This window comes from Hemitrygon akajei, chromosome 2 (genome assembly GCF_048418815.1).
Source record: "Hemitrygon akajei chromosome 2, sHemAka1.3, whole genome shotgun sequence".
Classification (NCBI taxonomy): Eukaryota; Metazoa; Chordata; class Chondrichthyes; order Myliobatiformes; family Dasyatidae; genus Hemitrygon; species Hemitrygon akajei.
The window spans coordinates 46,174,608-46,196,072 of NC_133125.1; the positions used below are offsets into that span (position 1 = coordinate 46,174,608).

The following is a 21,465-nucleotide window of genomic DNA, read 5'->3' on the forward strand; positions in this document are numbered from 1 at the left end:
GAAACAAGTCATTATAGTGGCTTGAAGAGTCGCCAGACTGGGCGCCATGTTAGCGCGACACTATTAGAGGTCAGGGTGTCAGAGTTCAGAGTTCAGACCTGGCATCATCTCTATGGAGTTTGTATGTTCTCCCCGTGGAATGTGTGGGTTTTCTCTGGGTGCTTCAGTTTCCTCCCACAGTCCAAAGATGTACTGGTTAGTAGGTTAATTGGTCATTGTAAATTGTCCTGTGATTAGGTTAGGATTAAATTGAGGGTTACTGGGTGGTACAGCTTGAAGGGCCTATTCTGCGCTATATCTCTAAATAAATAAATAGATAAATAACTTGTTTTGTGTTCTCTGAGGATTACTTTCAATTTGGGGGAAAATCTGGGTGTGGCACTTGAACTGAGTTTAGATGAGCTCAGCTCTCATGTGGGGGTATCAACGTGAAGTCAAACAACAGGCTGGCTGCTGCTGCATTTTATGTTTTTGCCACCAAGGGAGGTAGTGTGAGGGCTGCACAGAGGGTAGTTTTTAAAACTACCATTTATTGCCCACCCCTAATTGCCCTAAAAAGGTGGTGAGAAGCCACTTGCCTTCTAGAACAATTGCAGTACTTCTGACAAAGGTAACTGATCGTGGTGTAGGAAGTTCTCAGATTAAGTGTTTTAGTGTTAGTGTTTACTTCTACATATTCCACTAGTTAGTGACTGAACAACAATTACAATCAGAAATTTCTTTTCACCCAATCAATCTACATGCCACTGTTGTCACCATTACTCTATCAAACATGCCTGTAAAAATGTCATGTGAAAGAGAAAGAAATATTTAGAGATTCAAGAATAATGAAATAGAAATGGAAGTTTTATTATGTTGGGCAGTGTAGTTGAAGCCGGAAAATAGGTAGCAAAGCATATCACATACACATTTGTGTATCTTAAAAACCTAATTTATTAAAATAATGTGTGAACGCTTTGGAGGTCAATCAAGTCATCCTTCAAAATTGTACAACACTTGAAACATTGTGCAATAAGGGTGTTAACAATATAATTAAAAGGGGGCAACAAAGATATCAAGAGAGCAAGCACAATTCACAATTCATACAGCACTGCTAGAATAAAAGGTGAAAACATTTTGTAATAATCTAACCCCTTAAATGTTAGCTTTAATAGCAATCAAATAACATACAGAGAAGCAACAAAGCACATTCAGTAAGGGGCTTAATACAAGATACACAACTACAGATTACAAATAATTATCTTATCCTAATTGTGTTTTAATTGTACATATTCTTATATATGCATTCAGAATACACACAAACACAGGTGAATACTCAAAGTAAAAAGACTTTTAGCTTGATATGCTATAAAAAATTAACACTAAAAACCACAGTTTCTTAAGTTGTGAAATGTAAATGAGAAGTATAATTTAGTTAGAACACAGAAGTATAATTAGAAATGGAGGCCATTAGAAGAGCTTGTATGCAGAAAGCATACACATAACTGCTGGCATTTTGGATACTTTTTTCCTTCCACTACAAATTATTTTCAGTTTTATTAATGCAATACATTTGTGGTCATTTCAGGAATACTCTTGGTATATACTTTCATTCATTGGAATCAAGGTAAAATATGGCTTGGATTAAAGTCCGTTTCATTCAGAGCTTGGGTCTGTGTTCACTGAATTTCATAATTATTGAACAGCCTTGTGTATGGCACTATTGTGACTCAAGTTACTCCATACATACATTTGGGTAAAGTGTTTTTCTTGGAATACTCAGCGTCCTTATTCTCCTACGGTTGGGAAGCAGTCGATTACATTGCTGCATGATTTTAAACATAGATGAAATTTCTCAGTGTCAGATGGCAGGTGTAGACTGTAGGGCCTCCCACATGTGTGCCTTACTGTTACCTTGTTATTGACTCCATTTTTAAGGAAGCCACTGAGTGACCAAAGTACCTGCCTATCCAAGGCAACTGATTCTTTCAACAGGGAACCCCTATGGTCGAAGTAGGACCCCAACTGCTGTTTTTGAATAGAGCAAGTTGGAGTTCGCACTTCACAATCTTCAGAGATTTGATAATACAGGTGTTACATTAATTTTGAAGCCCCTGGAGGAGCAGGACTGGCACAGTACCCAGGTCTCCATTCTCCACAAGAGCAGTACCTCATAACTAGATGTCCTGGGACTACTCAGACCAAACCATGAGTCACCAATCTTGCATCCCGGATGAGAATGGTTATTTGGTATCTTGAAGCTCATCAGGGAACTTAAAATGAAGCAGGGGGACTCAAAATCATGAAGGCATCTGCTGAGAGGGTGTATAAAAGGCAAAACAAAATTCCGTTACATCTACAAAGTGGCCCTAAAGCTTCTCATTTTTTCTAAAATATCCCTGTGTACAATATACATAAGTAGCAGCAGAGACAGTCTGTCATTATTTATAATATCACAATGAGTTCATCAGGCTATTAAGCATATAGTATTTAACTGAAAAATACAGTACACTGTAGTGATTAGTTAAACTCATTATACAACTTACTGATAATTGTGTTATACACAATGCTTACAAAGCCGAAAACACGGCTTCTTCAAAGAGATTGGTGTATCTTTACAGTTATGATCCTTTTAGATACACCCATCCATTTGTACAATTGATTATCCACTGTAGGTAAACAGGGGAATTTCTAAGATTTTTCAAAGGAGGCAACACTTCAATAAAACATTCAAAACAAGATTTATCTATTTTATTATTTCTAAAATTAGTATGTACTTAGATATTTTGCTTGAATTCATATAAACAAGCTCAGGAAACCCTCTTTAACAAACACCTAGTTCGAGCTAGATGGCAAATTCAGGTACATTGCATCTGAATTTAGGGCAGTTACTAGAGCCTACAGCTAAAACAATTACCAAAGATCTTTAACCATAGGTACTGAATCTAAGCTTTTGGAAGAGCATTAAGATGCAAAGTAAATTTGTTTTAATCATGATCCTTTTGTCTATTGCTCTGCCTCCATACTGTTGTCCCTCTTCTAGGATGCATAGATTTTATATCATTAATGGCCATGCTCAATTATTGTGACAAAACTTTAAACCAATAAGAGCAAAGATTATTCAGATAGGGCTAACCTTGGCTTTAGTGATTCTTCCAGCCAGCCTTTCAGTGTTGGTTAGGACTGGGTTGGTGAATATAAATGAACATATAAAGCTCCATCGTGCCAGCTACGTCGTAAACTTAAATGATCAAAATTGTCTTGTTCTATTGAAAGCTTTTGAATGCACTGCCTCACCTTCATAGTCAGGTGCCTCTAATGAAGGATACTTTGAAAAAGCTTGTATACTTTTTCCTTTATTACAAACGATTTGCCGTGAAAATGAACTGGACAGAACCATGAGCATCCAGTCTAGCATTCAACAGTTTGATTAATTTACCCCTTTGTCAATATGTGATTTAGTTGATCTGTTTCTTTTCAGAGTTGTGCTCAGGCAGATATACGCGCTAAGTTGATACCAAAAAATAAGAAGAAAATTAAACACTGAGTGCCCACTTCACTAAGTCTGTACAATCTATTTTCATTATTTATAATACTAAGTCCTGTGGAATTACATAAATGAAGCCAGCGAGGAAGGAAGAGGAATTAGGTGAGTTATGCAGAGGATCACGGGAAGATTCCCAAACTGGGCACAGTAATGAAGATGATTTTCTGCCTTGACCAGCATTGGAAACTAGTTCTATTAGTATTTTCATGTCAGTAGTTCTGGCTTTCACCAATTTCTTCATAGGTATTGTGGAGAGGATTTGTCTTCTCAAGTGACCTGGCATTTGAAATGAGGGGGAAAAATAGTAGCAATTACTGTTTCCTCCCCCTATTACTGCAATTACTGAAAATTAATGTCCCAGTGTGGTTTGATCCAACAAGGTTGTTTTTGTGCTGTGGAGGATACCTAAAGTACCTAAGTATACAAATAAGTCGACAAGTACTTCTTCTATGAGCTACAGATTCCACTGGTAAGAATAAATCACAGAAACACAAGAAAATTGGAGCAGTTCTCCAAAATCCTCAGATTTTCAATCTTTCAAATATTTCTCTATTGCCACCTCTGGTATACTACATGTTTCTAAATGATCTGGCCTCCACCACACTTGGGGGCAGAGAATCCAAGTGATACACTACTGGCTGAGAAAATATTTCTATGCACCTCAGTTTTAAATGACCAGGCCATGACTTGGTAGCTATGCCTCCTTGTTTGTGATGGTGGAAATATCTCAACATTTACTTTTCAATTCCCTTAGGACATTAAAGGTTTGAATAAGGTCACCTTCATTCTTCAAAACTCCAAAGCATACAGACCTAATCAGTAGAGCATCTTTTTATAGGACAACACTTTCATCCTCGGAATTAGCCTTGTGAACTTCCTTTTGTCTACGTTAGTCCCTCAGGTAGAGGGAGCAGCTGATGAGAGTGGACAAAACATAGCAATCAAGGAATTGTGTCAAGGAGATTTAGTTGGCCGTAACTGAGTGAGGGGACCATTGAGTTTTTTTGTTTTCTGTCTCCCCCTGCTGTGAATGTATCAAGGAACTAACTTCTGGGTAATCAAGAGTAATGTTCTGAATTCAGGCAAAGTACAATAATTCCTAAAATTGGTCTGAAATAACCAGTTTATTTTTATTTAAGAACTTTACCATTGTGAAGGCAAGTTGCAATGCTCTATTCCACAGAATTCTCTGTGTCAAATGTGATTATTGATCTGATATTGAACAATGTAAAGTTTAGATTTCATCAAGTTAAGATTTATTTAATATGGGGAAAGGGCTTTTATAAAAAGTTGAGCGAGTTGGTTTAAGCTCTTCTTAAATGCTAAAGTTTTGATGAAAAACAGACACTGTTGACTGACTGCTGACAGAACTGATTTCATTGTAAATTTAGGAAGTCCTTCAAGGCACAACAAGAGAGAAGATAATGAGCAGATTGTCGAATCAACGATAATTCAGAGCACCAAATACTGGATCTTTTCTGCTTTGCACTGTCAAAAGAAAAATTGAGTTCAATGACATGAAGATAATATTGGGGGAACTAGGTTTCTGGTTTTTTTGGAGAAAACTATTTAATTTTAGGTGTTTGCTTTGTCAGTCTTAGCTGAGAAGTAGCACTCTCAGTTCTGACTCAGAAAGTGCCAAATTCAAGCTTTGGCCAAGAAAATATGTCACCTCAGCTAATAACAGTGCAATACTGAAGGAATGCTGCATTTCAGATGGGATAGCATATACAAAAAAAATCTGGGCTCTTAAGGTGGATATAAGAAAACCCATGCCATTATTTCAAGAAGAGCATTAGAGTTCTTCTCTTTATTGCTCAATATTTATCTCTCATTTAATAGCACAAAGAGCAATTATTTGCTATTATCTCAAGGGTAATCACAATTTGGTCCTGAATAACCTTACTTTATAATGGCAACTTATAGTTCGAGCCTTCGAAATTATTTCATTAACTTTAAAACACTTTGGCACATCCTGATGTCCTGAAAGATACTCTTATGAATTCAAGATCTTTCTTCTTTTTTATTGACCAATCAACTATCTCTTTTCATTTTTGGATCTTTTACACTGTTGAAAGAACCACTAACTGTTTCCTCTCTTTACAAAGTTAATGCAAAATTTGTTCTCCACACATTCATTATACCATGATATCTATTAAAGAAAATTATTCTTCACTGTTTCAACAGTGAAGAAATACTTCTGTTTCAGAGGTGAGGAAAATATCCTACAATAAATGGTATTGAGAATGAGTGATTCAATGATGCTCTCCAATGCCTTAGCTATCAATACTGCTGATAGCATGGCAGCATCAACTGTTATTAAGGGCAGATGATTTGTCAAAAACAAACCCTATGGATAATTTCCTAGAAGATAATAACAACATGCCATGTGTCTGGGATCAGGTGGTTTCCCAAATATATTCACAAACATGGCAAACTCAGTTTAGCAAGATTGATAAAATATTTACTGGAATTATCAAATAAGTGTCAGATTTTCTGAAGGATGAGTTGAGTTCAAAAGTCTAATTCATCTAACACTGCAAAGTGGACCAAGTTGCCCATTTCGTTTCTAGATTATTCTCACCTTGGGTTTAAAAACTTGTATGAGGATTAAACAGTACTGAGAGACAAGGACATTTCCAGTGGGATTTTATGCCTGGGCAACAAGTTAATTAAGTTCTATAAATCTCAGTGTAAATGTCCTTACATTTAATGATACATTTTCCTCAACACTGTAACTACCTAATATTCCCCTCACAAGGATCTTGTCCTTCGCAATTTGCAATGGCACTTCTGGCGTGATTCTAATGCCATCACCCAGCTAGCTGAACTATGGAAAGGTGGGAATGCCATAATATATTTACAAAGAGTAAGAAAAATTAGGAGAAAGTGATGAGATCGGAAAGGAAAATGTTTTCCCACCAATTTTGCCATGGAACTGTTTTAGAAAGTCAAGGAGCATCAGATGAGCATTTCTGGATGAACTTTAATGGATGGTCCTTGAATGAGGGTGATAACCTACAGTGTACTGTGTATGTTATATCTTACTTTAAAAACACCACTTTGGACAGAGAAAGGAATATTTTCTTACTTGCTCTTTGGGCCTATACACTGCATGATTTACTGTACAGAAGGGAGGTGAAGTGGCCTGGTCCCAGGCCTATTTCAATACAACCTTTGAGAGAAATTTGGCAATAACTTGTACATGTTCACCTCTAGATTTCTCAGGAAAGAATTTGTCATCCATATAGAACCTTTACAACACACCACTTTGAAATTAGCTTTGCATCACAACTCATGAGGTTCAAAGTTGAGACCTATGGCACTGTATGTTACAACATCAATGTACAACTCCAATTATTTTCAACCTTCCAGGCAACTTACGTTCACAGAAGGGTTAGCCATAAGTCTGTATGTACAAGATTATATTGAATAAAAATGCAATGATGCAAATCTGCAATCACAACTGGGAACATAAATACATGGCTATATTTTTAAAATTCAAATGTCAATGTAGAAGAATTTGAGAAAATCTCACTCAACTTTCAAATTTCCAGCGAGTTTGTTTTTTTAAGGAATAGATCTTTGATTTGGCAATATCAAAGGAAAGATGGTAAATTTAATAACCAATGTAAGATAACAAAGGCTTTTCCATTTTATTTCCCCAAAATTAAAAGGCACTGTAAAAATTACCAAAAAGGGTTGAAAGAGAATAAGCAAAGGTGGCAGCACTGGCATGTCACTGCAATATTATTCTGTGTCAAAAAATCTACTGTCCATCATAAAACTAGTAAACAAAAGAATAGTTTTAAAGAGTTTTCCTTTACATAACTGTGATTTCAAATGGTTTGATTTTAATGCAAGAAATTAATTGCTGGGCATTAAGATGTAAATAAGAAGCATTTTGTCACAGAGTAACTTGTGACATTCATGAGATGACATATCAAGGCAGCTGATAGAACAAAGCACATGCAATCTGCTTAAATATGTTAAACAGAAAAAAAACGTGACAAGTGTTTAAGCTCTTGTCTTCCAAGATAATTTTTTTTTATATATAAAAATTTGTGGTTCTCAAGAATTCTAGCACTTCTCAATGACATAAATCACTTGGCATTTTCATGGTTTTTGGCACACAACTACAATTTACATTCCTTAGGAGGTTTGATCTAATGTACAAGGACAAGTGAAAGGCTGTAGCTCATTGTCACATGGTCAAACACTTGCTACCTAATCTTTGTCTTTGCTTTAGGTTTTTACTGACATTTCAAGAATTTCTTTTTCATTCTGTAGCTGCTGATATGCTACTGAACAGATTCTTTACATGGCAAGTGAATACTGTTGGTAGAAATAATATGCTGCAAATAATGGCTTAGAACTTTAGCTTCAAACAAAAAAATCAATATGAATGATTTCAAGAGTTATAAATTAACAATATATAATTAGTTAAACATTTTATGATGAGCTATAATACAGTTTAGTACAGAAGCTTAACAGAGGGTGTGCATACACTCTTAAATGTTAAGCTTGGCCTTGTTGGATGTTTTGTTCTGTAAAGTGAAGCAAAAAAATTAAATGTTCCAATGGACATAAAATATGAGTTGCCAATATCCACATATGTGGTATGAATGTTTGATTTTTAATGGGACTTATGGTGTCATTTTTTAAGAGAATGAAATATTTGCATCTGCAGAACACAAAATTTGCACTTCTATGTAATACTGTTTACCACAAATAAATGTGAATCATCTGATAGTACAAGTTTTTTTTTGGTTACTTCACAACCACCAGGTCTTTTTAAGGAAAACAGATGAGGAATGAACAGATTGAACATTATTTACATTGTTTTCCCTTGGCCAGTACTTTGGTGGTGTAAATATGGAATTTAAAAGGAAAGGGGAAGGAAAGCTACTTTTTAAATAACAGTACAGTTGCTAATGAGAATAAAAATGAACAATGTGACATTTAAAAATGCAATGGAAGCATTCAATTGCTTCTCTTCATCTAATGTTATTGCCCAAACTGTATTATCACCCTCCAAATGTACACTCCTTACATATACATTTTTCATTTTTATAGAATTTTTAGGCAAAGATATTATCTTTGCTGAGTTAGTTTTTTTTAAACCTAAGATCTTAATATTACAATCAGAAAATCTATCATGAAAGTCCAAAATAGCAATTCCTTTTCATTGCTCTTCCCCATCATATCTTCTTTCCTTCAATTCGAGAAACATGCTTAGCTAACAAACAAACAGAATCCAATATTTTTTTCCTTTTTTAAAAACACATTTCCACAGCAGGCCTGTATTTCAGAAGCTGCACTGCTTCTCAAGGTCTGATTACCAATAGAAATTCTTGGCAGGTCTTCTGATGCTGTGGTCAGTTTGCGTAAAGATGGCTGGTAGCAGCTATAGGATGGTGCAAGGTTTTTTATCCTTGAAGGGATTTTCAGAGGCTGGAACTCCGACGAGCAATGGGTCATTCCGTGCATGCTGCTCACAGTAGTTCATCAAATCTACAGCTGCCTTTGAAACCTGTCAAGGTTAAAAAGTCATCAATGACTAGCCAAGGCAATGACGTAAGAAACTACAAAACAACATCACAGACTACTTGCAGGATTTTGCAATTTCTGCTGCCGTAATCTCAGTCTTACAGCAGTTAAAACTTAGGCATGGCTTATTTTCACATTACAAAAATATTGTTTTCTTCAAAAACCATTTTCCTTCTAAAGTGCATGTCTACCCTGCTCCCTCATTTTTGCTGTATGACTGGTTATCAAGATTAAGATCCTCAGACAGAAATGAATGGATTAATCCATTTAATCCAACTGGTTATTTTCCTCAAAAACATGCTTGCATTCCTTCAGTAATTGTGGAAATACAGATTTGCTAAGGAAAGTGCATACATCCAAACACATTTTTACATAACTTCTTGAACAAATCTTACAATGACATTGGAACATCATAAAGAAAACAATTCAGAAAATAAATGAAAAACCAAGGATTTGTAATTTTTCTCATTAGTCTGGAAATGATGGAAATCAATGTTCAGAGGTTTCGTTTTATGTATGCTATTAAAACTTTGAGTTTGAACCACTAACAAATGTTTCCACCTACTCTGTTGTAAGCACTGGGATTGCTCTGAGAGCCAGTTTAGACCTGATAGACCAAATATTTCCATTTTTTCTATGGAAGTATGATGAGAAGTTAGAATCTAGTTGTTCCATATTACTGAGGTCTCCATTACTGGAATCCTTCCAGCAAACCTTTTCTGGACTTTTTTTCAAGGCCTTGGCATCTATTCTCCAGTGCAGCACACAAAATTAAGCACAGTGTAATTGCTAAAGATTGATCAATGCTTTATATTGACTTAAAATAACTTTGTTGCTTTTACATTATATGCTCCTTTTAATAAAGCCAATGACCACATTTGGCTTTTTAACTGGTTTCTCAATTCCCCTTGCTAATTCATAGTTTTGTGCACATACAAGATCCATAAAGCCCCTCTTCACTTTTCTCTGTTTGAACGGATCACCACGCAAATTTTCATCTGCAATGTCAGTGCATTTCATGAGTTAATCTTTGCCTCGGGGGAGCTGTTATTGCCCTTCTTTCCTTTTGTTACATTTCTGAATTTCACATATTCTGCTAACTTTGAAATTCTGACCTGTATATCCCTGTCTAGTGATTTATATTAGAAAATGCAATATCACCTGGGTAACAACACTGCAAACTTCCCCTCAGCATGAAAGAAAACCATCAACTCTTTGCTTTCTGCTCCTTAGAAAGTTTTGTATCTCCACAATCAATGTACCTCTTAAGCACAGCAACTGTGATTTTACTTACTTCTATTATGTGGTATTGTCAAGTTCCTTTTGAAAACTCATATTCATAGCAACCACACTATCCTCATCAACCTTCTCCATTACTTCATCAAAGGATTCAACTGAATTTGACTTATCCAAATAGCCTTTAGCGAATGCATGCAGGCTTTCATTTATTAGCTCATAATGTTGTAACAAAGATATCTATGTTGGAAGATTCTGTTTCTGCCAATTCCTGCTGAATAGCGTATAAATTCCTTCTTTTTTTCTGCCTGGTGTACACTTGGGGGGGGGGGGGTGAGGAGAAGCTGTATTTATGCAGCAGCCTCCATAGATTTAGGACATCCCAAGTGGTTGCCTACCTTCCAAGCATCTTTAAATTGTGATTTATAGAACACAGAACATGACAACACACTACAGGTCCTTTGGCCTACAATGTTGTGCTGGCCTTATAACCTACTCTAAGATCAATCTAACCCTTCCCTCCTACATAGACCTCTTGTTTTTAGTCTCTCCTATAATGGGGAGAGAAATGGGATTCAAATTGAACACAGTAGGATTCCAGAACATCAATCTCACTCTCTTGAAGTCTTCCATGAATCTGTTACCTGTTTCCAGACACCCCCCCCCCACCAAAAAGTTAATGATTTTGGTACCACATCTGAAAATTTGAAAAGGACAGTTAACTTGTATTCAACAAGTTTGTTAAGTGTTCTCTTGAATATATCTATTGATTTAACTTGAAGGAGCATACAGTTAAATTTACTATTCTGTTTGGAAGCTTACATGTATTCTAAAGGTACTTCTGAGCATGTTGAAAAATTGCCTCTCTCTTTTTCCTGCTGTTTAAATGCTACAATAGCTTTCAGAAATTTTCCATGTGAGGTATATGCAGAAAATCCAGAAAACAGATACGGTACCATTGGTGTTTTCGGGGTTATGTGAATGAAAATGCAGTTACCACAGAGTCACTGATAAAGACTATATCAAGGTTGCTCTTTGTCATCCTTGAAAATTTGACATGGAACTTCCAGGTGTGCATTGAAAGCATGCTGTTGTAGAGGATTCCACATCAGATGAGAATTTCTTACATAATACTCTCTTTGGAATCTGTTTGGGTAAGTTAGACCCAATTGTTCAGGCAGAGACCATTGTTGGATATTACTGGAATAATAAGGTCTTTGCATTACATAAATGGATGGGAGTGCTCTAAAGTATGCCCCATACTTTGCTTTTGTCTCCAACCGGTATACTGTATCAAATCTCTTCATTACTCTCCATCTCCAAGCCGCATCGTTTGAAGCCCAAAAGCCATGAGTTCATCTCCAGCCCCCACAATGGTCCAGGTTGCAACCACTGCAGCCTACCTATCTTCCCAACAACCCTCCTCACTAGATTCCTGATATTGCTTGATGATCTATCTCTCCACTGACCCTCTGATCATCTAAGGAACGTGAAGTTTGATATGGAACTTCCAGATATAGGTTGCATGTGTGGTTTGCGGAAGAATCTGCATCAGAAGCAAGTCAAACTGCCATTTCTTGCTTGAGGCATCAGGAAGACCTGATCTTCAACCACTATTCAGCTTCACCGGCTACCAACTTGATTACTATTCTAAACCCCTAATCCTGACTGGATGTACGATGACCAGGCCTTTATCCACCCACCTCTCCTTCCACTGATCACTCCAACCTGGCTGTGACCTCGAGCCATGGGGAAATCAGTGAGAGATCAAATCTTTTCAGGTGCTTCTGAAGTTTGCAGTCACTGCTACAACCACCTGCTGCCTCTTGACTTTGGTGACCCAAAATCAATCCTGAATTCCACTGTCATCTGTGTGGTGCTTGTACATTCTCTCTGTTACTGCATGGGTCTCACACAGGTGCTCTGATATCCTTCCACACTGGAGTGGGTTGGTAGATTAACTGGTTAATTTTCCCTACTGTGTAAATGGAGGATAGAATCTGGAGAGAATTGAAGAGTATATGGCGCAAATAAAACCAGATTAGTTAGGATTTCTGTAAATGATTGATTGTTGGTCAGTGTGGATTCACTAGGATGAACGGTCTGTTTCAATGCTTTATGGCTATGAAATGTGCTACTAAGAAGTAAATTAAGCAGTTGATCTTAGTCGATCAAAGATTGGGGGCTCTACATTTTAGCTAAGTACTATCTTATGGTGAAATAAAAACAAAATATTTGCGATAGTCAGCAAATCATGCAGCATCTATGGAGACAAAACAGTTTGAGCTAAATGATCCTTCACTAGAGTAACTTTAGCAGTGATTTGACTGAGGTTTACAAAATCATGAAAGAAACAGATTGTTTGTTTTGCTTTTTCTCCCCAACTGAATTGGCTTGGAAGCACCATAGTCTGAAGATATTTACTGCATTTTGCAGGAACTAGATATTATTTTGGTCTCTTTTCACAGAAGAGAGAATCAAATAAAAATATTGCTGTCTTTCTGGTGCTCATAGAATTGCTGAATTTCCTCAAACAACAGCTGCACTTATTGCTGACTGAAATTAAGATAATCTACCAGAGGAAAGCCCCATATATCATTAATCATGGCGTGATTTCCTGAACACACATCCACTAACTAAAGGATCAAAGAAACCAGTTAGAGATTTTCTTTTTCTCATAAATGCTTTAGTCTTATTTTTAGTGGTATATTTTCAATTTCCCAGTGTTATTAATTTTCTGGAAGTGGCGCGCATGTGAAAAAATAGACTTACATTTATCTTGCACTGTTCATGGCTTTCTGTCATTCCAGCAAGTCTAAATGTATTTCTATAACGTGGGAACCAGAGCAGTCAACCTGAACACATCTGACCCACAAAAATGATGATGACCAAACAATCTTATTTTTAAATAAACTTGGTTGAGAGATTAATTTTGAACAGAACAGAGGAGAGCCTTCTCAATTTGTTTTAAAAAAAATGTCATCAGAAATTTATTGTCTATTTGGAATATCAGAAGGGGTTTAATGAATCCTTGATGGGCAACACCTCATCTGCAATTGATCTCTATGACACAGAATGGCAATCCAAATTTCATGCTCAAGTCCCTGGCATGGAAACTGAACTGATGGAGGGTTGAGTTCCATCTCTGAGTCATAGCTGACATCTTTTATACATTTATTGTGATGCACAGAGATTTTCAGAGAGGCTAGATGGACTAGTATTTTCCTCACTGACATTTTGTGTTCTTACCAATGCTCAGTGGGGGAAGGCCCCTTAGCATAAATGCATCCTTATGTATCAAGCAGATTGCCAGCTGGATGCTGATCGGCATTATAACTAATCTCCTGCTGTAGTAAGAGACAGCTAGCAACGGCAACATCACCTGTGCAATATGCTGAAAGCTCTGTAGCTTCCAGTTCTCACAGTACTTTGGTAATATGCTCTCCTAAGCTGACTACACCAGATCTGATCAATACCTTGATAATTTTTCTCAACATCTCTTCCTCTTGCTATGCATAAGTTGTTCTTGTGCCACCTGATCAAAAACATATTTCTTGTTTTGTTGACACATTTCCATGAGGTGTGGAACAAATGAACATGAATGAAAATCTGATGTTCATATAACATACAGAAGAAAAATCAGAGAATAAGAGCCATAGAACATTACAGCACAGAAACAGGCCTTTTGGTCCTTCTTGACTGTGCCAAATCATTTTTCTGCCTAGTCCCACTGACCTGCACCTGAGCCATATCCCTCCAAACCCCTCTCATCTGTATACCTGTCCAAGTTTTTCTTAAATGTCAAAAGTGAGCCCGCATTCACCACTTCATCTGGCAGCTCATTCCACACTCTCACCACTCTCTGCGTGAAGAAGCCCCCTCTTAATGTTCCCTTTAAACTTTTCCCCCTTCACCCTTAACCTCTGTTTTTTTTCTCCCCTAGCCTCAGTGGAAAAAGCCTGCTTGTATTCACTCTATCTATACCCATCATCATTTTATACACCTCTATCAAATCACCCCTCATTCTCCTACGTTCCAGAGTCTTAACGTATTCAACCCTTCTCTCTAACTCAGTTTCTCAAGTCCCGGCAACACCCTTGTAAACCTTCTCTGCACTCTTTCAACCTTATTAATATCCTTCCTGTAATTAGGTGATCAAAACTGCACACAATACTCCAAATTCGGTCTCACCAATGTCTTATACAACCTCACTATTACATTCCAACTCATACTCAATACTTTGATTTATAAAGGCCAATGTACCAAAAGCTTTCTTTACAACCCTATCTACTTGTGACGCCACTTTTAGGGAATTTTGTATCTGTACTCCCAGATCCCTCTGTTCTACTGCACTCCTCAGTGTCCTACCATTTACCTGGTATGTTCTACCTTGGTTTGACCTTCTGAAGTGCAATACCTCACACTTGACTGCATTAAACTCCATCTGCCATTTTTCAGCCCATTCCTCCAACTGGTCCAAATCCCTCTGCAAGCTTTGAAAACCTTCCTCACTGTCCACTACACTTCCAATCTTTGTATCATCAGCAAATTTGCTGATCCAATTTGCCACATTATCATCCAGATCATTGATATAGATGACAAATAACAATGGACCCAGCACTGATCCCTGTGGCACACCACTAGTCACAGGCCTCCACTCCTCCACTAGAGTAGCAATCCTCCACTACCACTCTCTGGCTTCTTCCATTGAGCCAATGTCTAATCCAATTTACTACCTCTCCATGTATACCTAGTGACTGAATCTTTCTAACTAACCTCCCATGTGGGACCTTGTCAAAGGCCTTACTGAAGTCCATGTATACAACATCCAATGCCTTCCCTTCATCCACTTTCCTGGTAACCTCCTTGAAAAACTCTAATAGATTGGTTAAACATAACCTACCACGCATAAAGCCATGCTGACTTTTTCTAATAAGTCCCTGTCTATCCAAATACATGTAGATCCTATCTCTTAGTATTCCTTCCAATAATTTACCTGCTACCGATGTCAAACTTACCAGCCTATAATTTCCCGGCTTACTTTTTGAGCCTTTTTTAAACAATGGAACTACATGAGCTATCCTCCAATCCTCCAGCACCTGACCCGTGGGTATCAACATTTAAAATATTTCTGCCAGGGCCCCTGCAATTTCAACACTAGTCTCCTTCAAGGTCCGAGGGAATACCCTGTCAGGTCCTGGGGAGTTATCTACTCTGATTTGCCTCAAGACATCAAGCACCTCCTCCTCTTTAATCTGTATAAGTTCCATGACCTCCCTACTTGTTTGCCTTGTTTCCATAGACTCCATTCCAGTTTCCTTAGTAAATACAGATGCAAAAAACCCATTTAATATCTCTCCCATTTCTTTTGGTTCCATACATAGCTGACCACTCTGATCTTCAAGAGGACCAATTTTATCCCTTACTATCCTTTTGCTCTTTACCTGTAGAAGCTCTTAGGATTATCCTTCACCCTGACTACCAAAGCAACCTCATGTCTTCTTTTAGCCCTCCTGATTTCTTTCTTAAGTATGTTCTTTTTTTATACTCCTCAAGCATCTTATTTCCTCCCTGTTGCCTATACATGTTATACATCTCTCTCTTCTTCTTTATCAGAGTTCCAATATCCCTCGAGAACCAAGGTTGCTTATTCTTATTCATTTTGCCTTTAATGCTGACCAGAACATACAAACTCTGCACTCTCAAAATTTCTCCTTTGAAGGCCTCCCACTTACCAATCACATCCTTGCCAGAAAACAATCTGTCCCAATCTACGCTTTTTAGATCCTTTCTCATTTCTTCAAATTTGGCCTTTTTCCAGTTTAGAACTTCAGCTCGAGGACCAGATCTATCTCTATCCATGATCAAGTTGAAACTAATGATGTCATGATCACTGGAACCAAAGTGTTCCCCTACACACACTTCCGTCACCTGCCCTAACTCATTTCCTAATAGGAGATCTAATATTGCATCCTCCCTAGTTGGTAAATCTAAGATTGATTTAGTAAACTTTCCTGATCACATTTCACAAACTCTAACCCATCTAGACCTTTAATAGTATGGGAGTCCCAATCAGTTGTTGTCCCAAATGAGTTGTTTAATTAATCTATCCACATAGGAAGGTTGACCATCTAGTCAAAATGGCCTCCAAAATTTATTCCACTGATCAAAGTAAATTTATTATCAAAGTAGAATGAATTTTTGAGACAGATTAATGGATCATAGCAACTACACACCATGTTGCTGTGACACCATCATGGCTGAATAACAAATTAAGCAGGTGAAAAATGGGAGGAATGGTAGTGCAGCAAGGGGTGAGGGTATGGAGGAAGTTACTAGGATGTGGGGAAAATAGGCATCAGAATAAATTTGTAGTGAATGGAATTGCTCTGTGAGCTGGCGCAATCCAATGGACCATTTATGTCGAAAGGGAATATAGCAAAATAAAACAAAATTTTGACAGATCATTCATGGTGACAGTGATGAGCATTATTGAAATAAATGTAATAAAAAATCAACACAAAAGATAGTCAAAATAGAAACAGAAAGAAAGCTTAATGAATTAAATCTGACAAAGTAGCAAAGCACAATGAACTATATATCAGTACACCTTGCTTTTAATGCCATGTATGTGAGAATCACTTATTTTTGTACTGGAATAAAACTGCAACAAATTTCAGGGTAAATCGTGACTTGCTGGAAACTTGACGTGATAGTTTTGGTTGAGAATCATGCTTCTGATGTTTTCCATGTCATGGAGTGATGTAATTCCCCATACACCTCTCTTTTTTGTGCATTGCCCAGGAAATGAGATCATATTATTCTGAGAGAAGCCTGTCACATATTTTTCTCAGAATTAATGTGCTTTAATAATGCTTCTGCCCGAGTAGATCCCTAGGCTGAGGGCTTCGCTATCTTCAATGTCAACATTTCTCTACTATTCCACGTTACTTGATATCCTCAATTAAGGAAGAGTGCGAAGGTCAACTCACTAAATGCCCCCAATGCAATTCTGCAAATCCAGCTCCGCAATTATCATCCAATTCACCTCTTTGGCTCCGAACCATATCTCTGTCTCTTTCATCAACAACCCTCATTTCCTGACACCAGCCATTCAGCTCTGAACTCTGGCCGTGATTCGCAGCTCCTTGATTATTCCCTGATTCTCTCGATGACCTCTGATTCGACTTGAGAGAAGTCCTAACCATTAGGCCCCTCTCTCCTCTGATGCCTCGAGGTAACCAGAATCATGTGATATTTTCCTTCATGTGATGTGTTAATACTGAACCTATGAAGTAGGTTATTTTCAGGTCACTTAGTAGTTCCTGATGGTTTAGGATTGTGACATGTTGCATAAATACAGTACTCCTCGATGAATCACATCCTGATTTCAAAGGAACTCCAATAATCCAAAAATTACCAATGCAGTTTTTTTTTATAGTAGATAAGAGGAGATCTAATCCAAATGCACAAAATTCTTGCAGGAATTAACAGAGAAGATGCCTCTCTGACTGAGCATCTAGGAATGGTGAGAAGCATAGTTCAAAACTTAAGGCTAGTTTAGGATTGTGTTGAAAAATTATTTACATGCAGTGATAATTCTTCAAAATCGTCTCCTTCAGATGGCTTTACAAGTGCTCTTATAATGCATATTCAAAGCAGAGAAGGATAGATTTCTGGGCATTTAGGGATTCAATGGATATGGTGATAGTGTTGGAAATTGGCACTGAAGTAGAAATCAGCCAAGGTTTTGATGACTAGCAGAGCTGAGCGTATAGGCTACTTTTGCTCCTATGTTCTTATCTTTGTAAGAACTTTCGGTGTTTCTTTGGTAGAGAATTTCAAAGATTCACTATCCTTTCGGTGAGGAAATTTATTCTCAACACTATCATTTTGAGTCTGAGAGTCCTGGTTCCAGACTTTCCTGCACCTATTCTATCAATTCCCATAGAATTTTATGTGTTTCATTGAGATCACTTCCAAATTAATGACCCAGATCATAAACAATTGCAGCCTTTAGTACCTAATGACAAGTCTGAATAGACAGGCACCTCTCAATCTCCACCCAACTAACAGGAATCACCTGCCACTTGTTTCCAACTCATCACCTGCAGCCTATTTAAACCCAGCTCTCATCCATAGCTGTTGTGCATTCGTAGAAACAGCCAATCTCAAGTGTGGTTCCTAACCTTCAGTTATCTTGTTGATTTGTGATGTTAAATATCCGTTCTCTCTTGTTTTGTGGCCCCTGTTGGCTTGTTATTTTACATCTTATTATTAAAGTTACTGCTCACTGCTTCATTGTTTCTGCTGCTCTGTGTTTGGGGCAAGCCTCCACTACATTTCTTGACAGGATGAATAAACCTACGATTGACCCACAAACAGCAGGAAACCACTGATATCTATTCGCCACTCTCTTCCAACCCTGTTTCAATCCATGAGCACTGCACCAGTCAACTTCCTCCCTCTGAGCCCCAGATTCTGGTACTGAGTGCTTTGACAGATCCCCAATCCGATACTGCAACTTTCTGTCCCAGTAAGTCTTGCATTTTGTGCTCCAGCCATCTCTATTCTACGAGAGCCAACATTGCCTTCCTCATCTCTCTTTTGACTGGGTGACCTGGGCCGCCACCAATTGGGACAATAAGGCCACCATTTGCAACAGGTATGAAGATTTCATTGCTGAAATGCACCAGGTTTTTGACCAACCAGGAAATGGAAGAGAAGCAGTTGATCACATATTTTGCCTTTGTCACGGATCATGCTTGGTGCTGGATTACATGGTGGAATTCAGGACCCTCATGGCAGATTGCAGCTGGGATGCAAAAGCGCTGCTGGCCCATTACCATCATGGCTTCTTGGAGTACTTGATAGGTGAGCTGTCTAGCTGGGAACTGCCCAGCATCTTTGAAAGCCTCATCATTCTGGCTCTCCTATTGACAAGCCTCTTATGGAACAACCCCGAGGTCATCAGCTCCAGTTTCATTCCCAGAACCATTTCAGGCTGCAGGACCCTCATCGTCAATGCCCCCAAACCCATGTAGTTAGGGAAAGCTCCCTTAACCCCTAAGTGTGAAGCTTGGTAGAGAAACAACTTGTGTGCTTACTGTGGAGCAGCTGATCACCAACTCATCGAAAGTGCCAGAAAATAGCAGCACTTCCTCATCTCTCTTTTGACAGGAAGACCAGGGCCTTCTATCTTGTAAGCTCTCCTGGCCCCCTGTTCCAGCACCATAGGTTGACTCACTCTCTCTGTCCTCCTCCACACCCCAATGGTTCTTTGCACACAGGAAACTCTGGAAGAATCGTGCAAAGCAGAAAATTTTCTGGACTGGATTCTGTGTAGCTTGGACTCCCTGCTGTGCCTATCTCCTACCCCTTCTGCATCATGGCAATTGACAGGCATTCCTTGATGTCTGGGATGGTCAGAGCGTGCACATGAGCATCGGAGAGGGCAGCTGATCAACTCGGGTTACCCCGGCTCTTCAATCACAACCCTCACTTAATTTTGCCCTGTAAATTTGTGGAGATGGAGGAAACCCTCAATCTTACCAAACTCCCACAGGAACACCACACCTTCAGTAAACAGGAAGCCAGCACCTGCCACATCACATATCACATGACTCTGTGATCAACCTCTTCCAGGGCACAACCCCTCACTGACGTCATCTGTTCTCCCTCTCCCCTTCTGAGATCTAAGTCATGAATGACAACGTAGCTGAAGCTCTACAGCACGGCTTCATTCAACCATCCCTGTTCCCAGCTGGTGCAGGATTCCTTGTCAAAAAAAAAATGGGGGTCTTTATCCCTGCATCAACTACCGTGGACACAGCAAAATCACCATTAAGAATTGCAACTCTCTCCCCCTGATGGATAGCATATTCAAAGCACTCTGCAGGGCCCAAATCTTCACCGAACTGGGCTTACGGAACGTGTATAACCTGATTTGCATCCTCCAGGGGACAAGTGGAAGACTGAGTTTATAACGCCAACTGGCATCTACGAATACTTAGTGATGCCATGCATACTTTCAACCATTTTCCAAGCTTTCATCAATGAAATCCTTAGTGATATGCTACACAGGCAAGAGAAAATGTCCAGATGCCAGAAATCAAAGCCACACACACAAAATGCTGGGGAACTATCAAAAAGAATAAACAGTAGTTTTGGCCCAAGATCCTTCATCAGGACTGGAAAAATTCTATAAAGGTATGTGCTTGTCTATTTGATGACATCCATATCTTCTCCAAGCACCCCCAGGACCACGTCTGTCATGTCCGTTCAGTCCTTCAGTGTCTCCTCAAAAACTAACTACTGCAATTTAGAAAAATGCCAGTCCACACCCCAATAATTTCCTTTCTACGTTATGTCTGTTCATCCCAAGGCATAACCATGGACCTAGAGAAAGTGTGTGCTATCACTGATGGCCCTGACCACGCTTCCTCAAACAACTACAGCTCCTCTTGGGCTTCTCCAACTTCTACTGCCATTTCATCTGAAACTACAGCCAAATTGCCACTCCTCTCACTTCCCTCACCAAGTTCACCTACCTCATGGATAACTTGATCTGCTGCCATGGACCACACTCTCAAGGAACTCGAGATGCTTCATCACTGCTCCCATTCTCTGCCCTGCACCCGTCTGGACCTTCTCTGAGAAGGTAGAGGTGGACATCTCTGACAGGGGTGCCGGTGCCATCCTCTTCCAGTGAGGAAGGTGTGGGAAAAGTCTTGTGTTGCCATCTCATGCAAGTATAACACTATGCAGTGCCGTTATGGAGGAGGAGACATGGAGCTACCTGCCATTAAATGGACTTGGAGGAATAGAGACATTGGCAGTTGGGGAAACACCGAACCTTTTCTGATCTGGACTGACTCCAAGACCTCATATACATGCAACAGACCTGCCAGCTCAACTCACATCAGGCTCAGTGACCCTCTTCTTCTAGCAATTGAACTTCACAGACTCCTACCAACCTGGCTCCAAGAACACATACAGTGGACAACCTGACTTGAAAGTGCGACCCAGCTGAAGTGGAGATTGACCCTCAGCCCATCATTTCATCTTCCTAGATCCTTGCCCCTATCGATTTGGGACACTGAGTACTAGATCCACCAGGCCCTACACCATGTACCTGCTCCAGCCAACACACC

The 21,465-nt window shown here is 38.8% G+C and overlaps 1 protein-coding gene across 2 annotated transcripts in view; it reads right to left on the reverse strand.

Moving 5' to 3' along the window:
• Nucleotides 1-825: 825 nt before the first annotated feature.
• The window catches only part of LOC140741550 (guanine nucleotide-binding protein G(I)/G(S)/G(O) subunit gamma-7-like), a 256,838-nt gene continuing 236,198 nt past the window's right edge, over nt 826-21,465 (reverse strand). For both annotated transcript variants that reach the window (XM_073071860.1, XM_073071853.1), the window contains one exon: nt 826-9,059. In XM_073071860.1, coding sequence (XP_072927961.1) covers nt 8,934-9,059 — 126 coding nt within the window. In that variant the 3' untranslated portion in view covers nt 826-8,933. The remainder of the gene's footprint in view (nt 9,060-21,465) is intronic.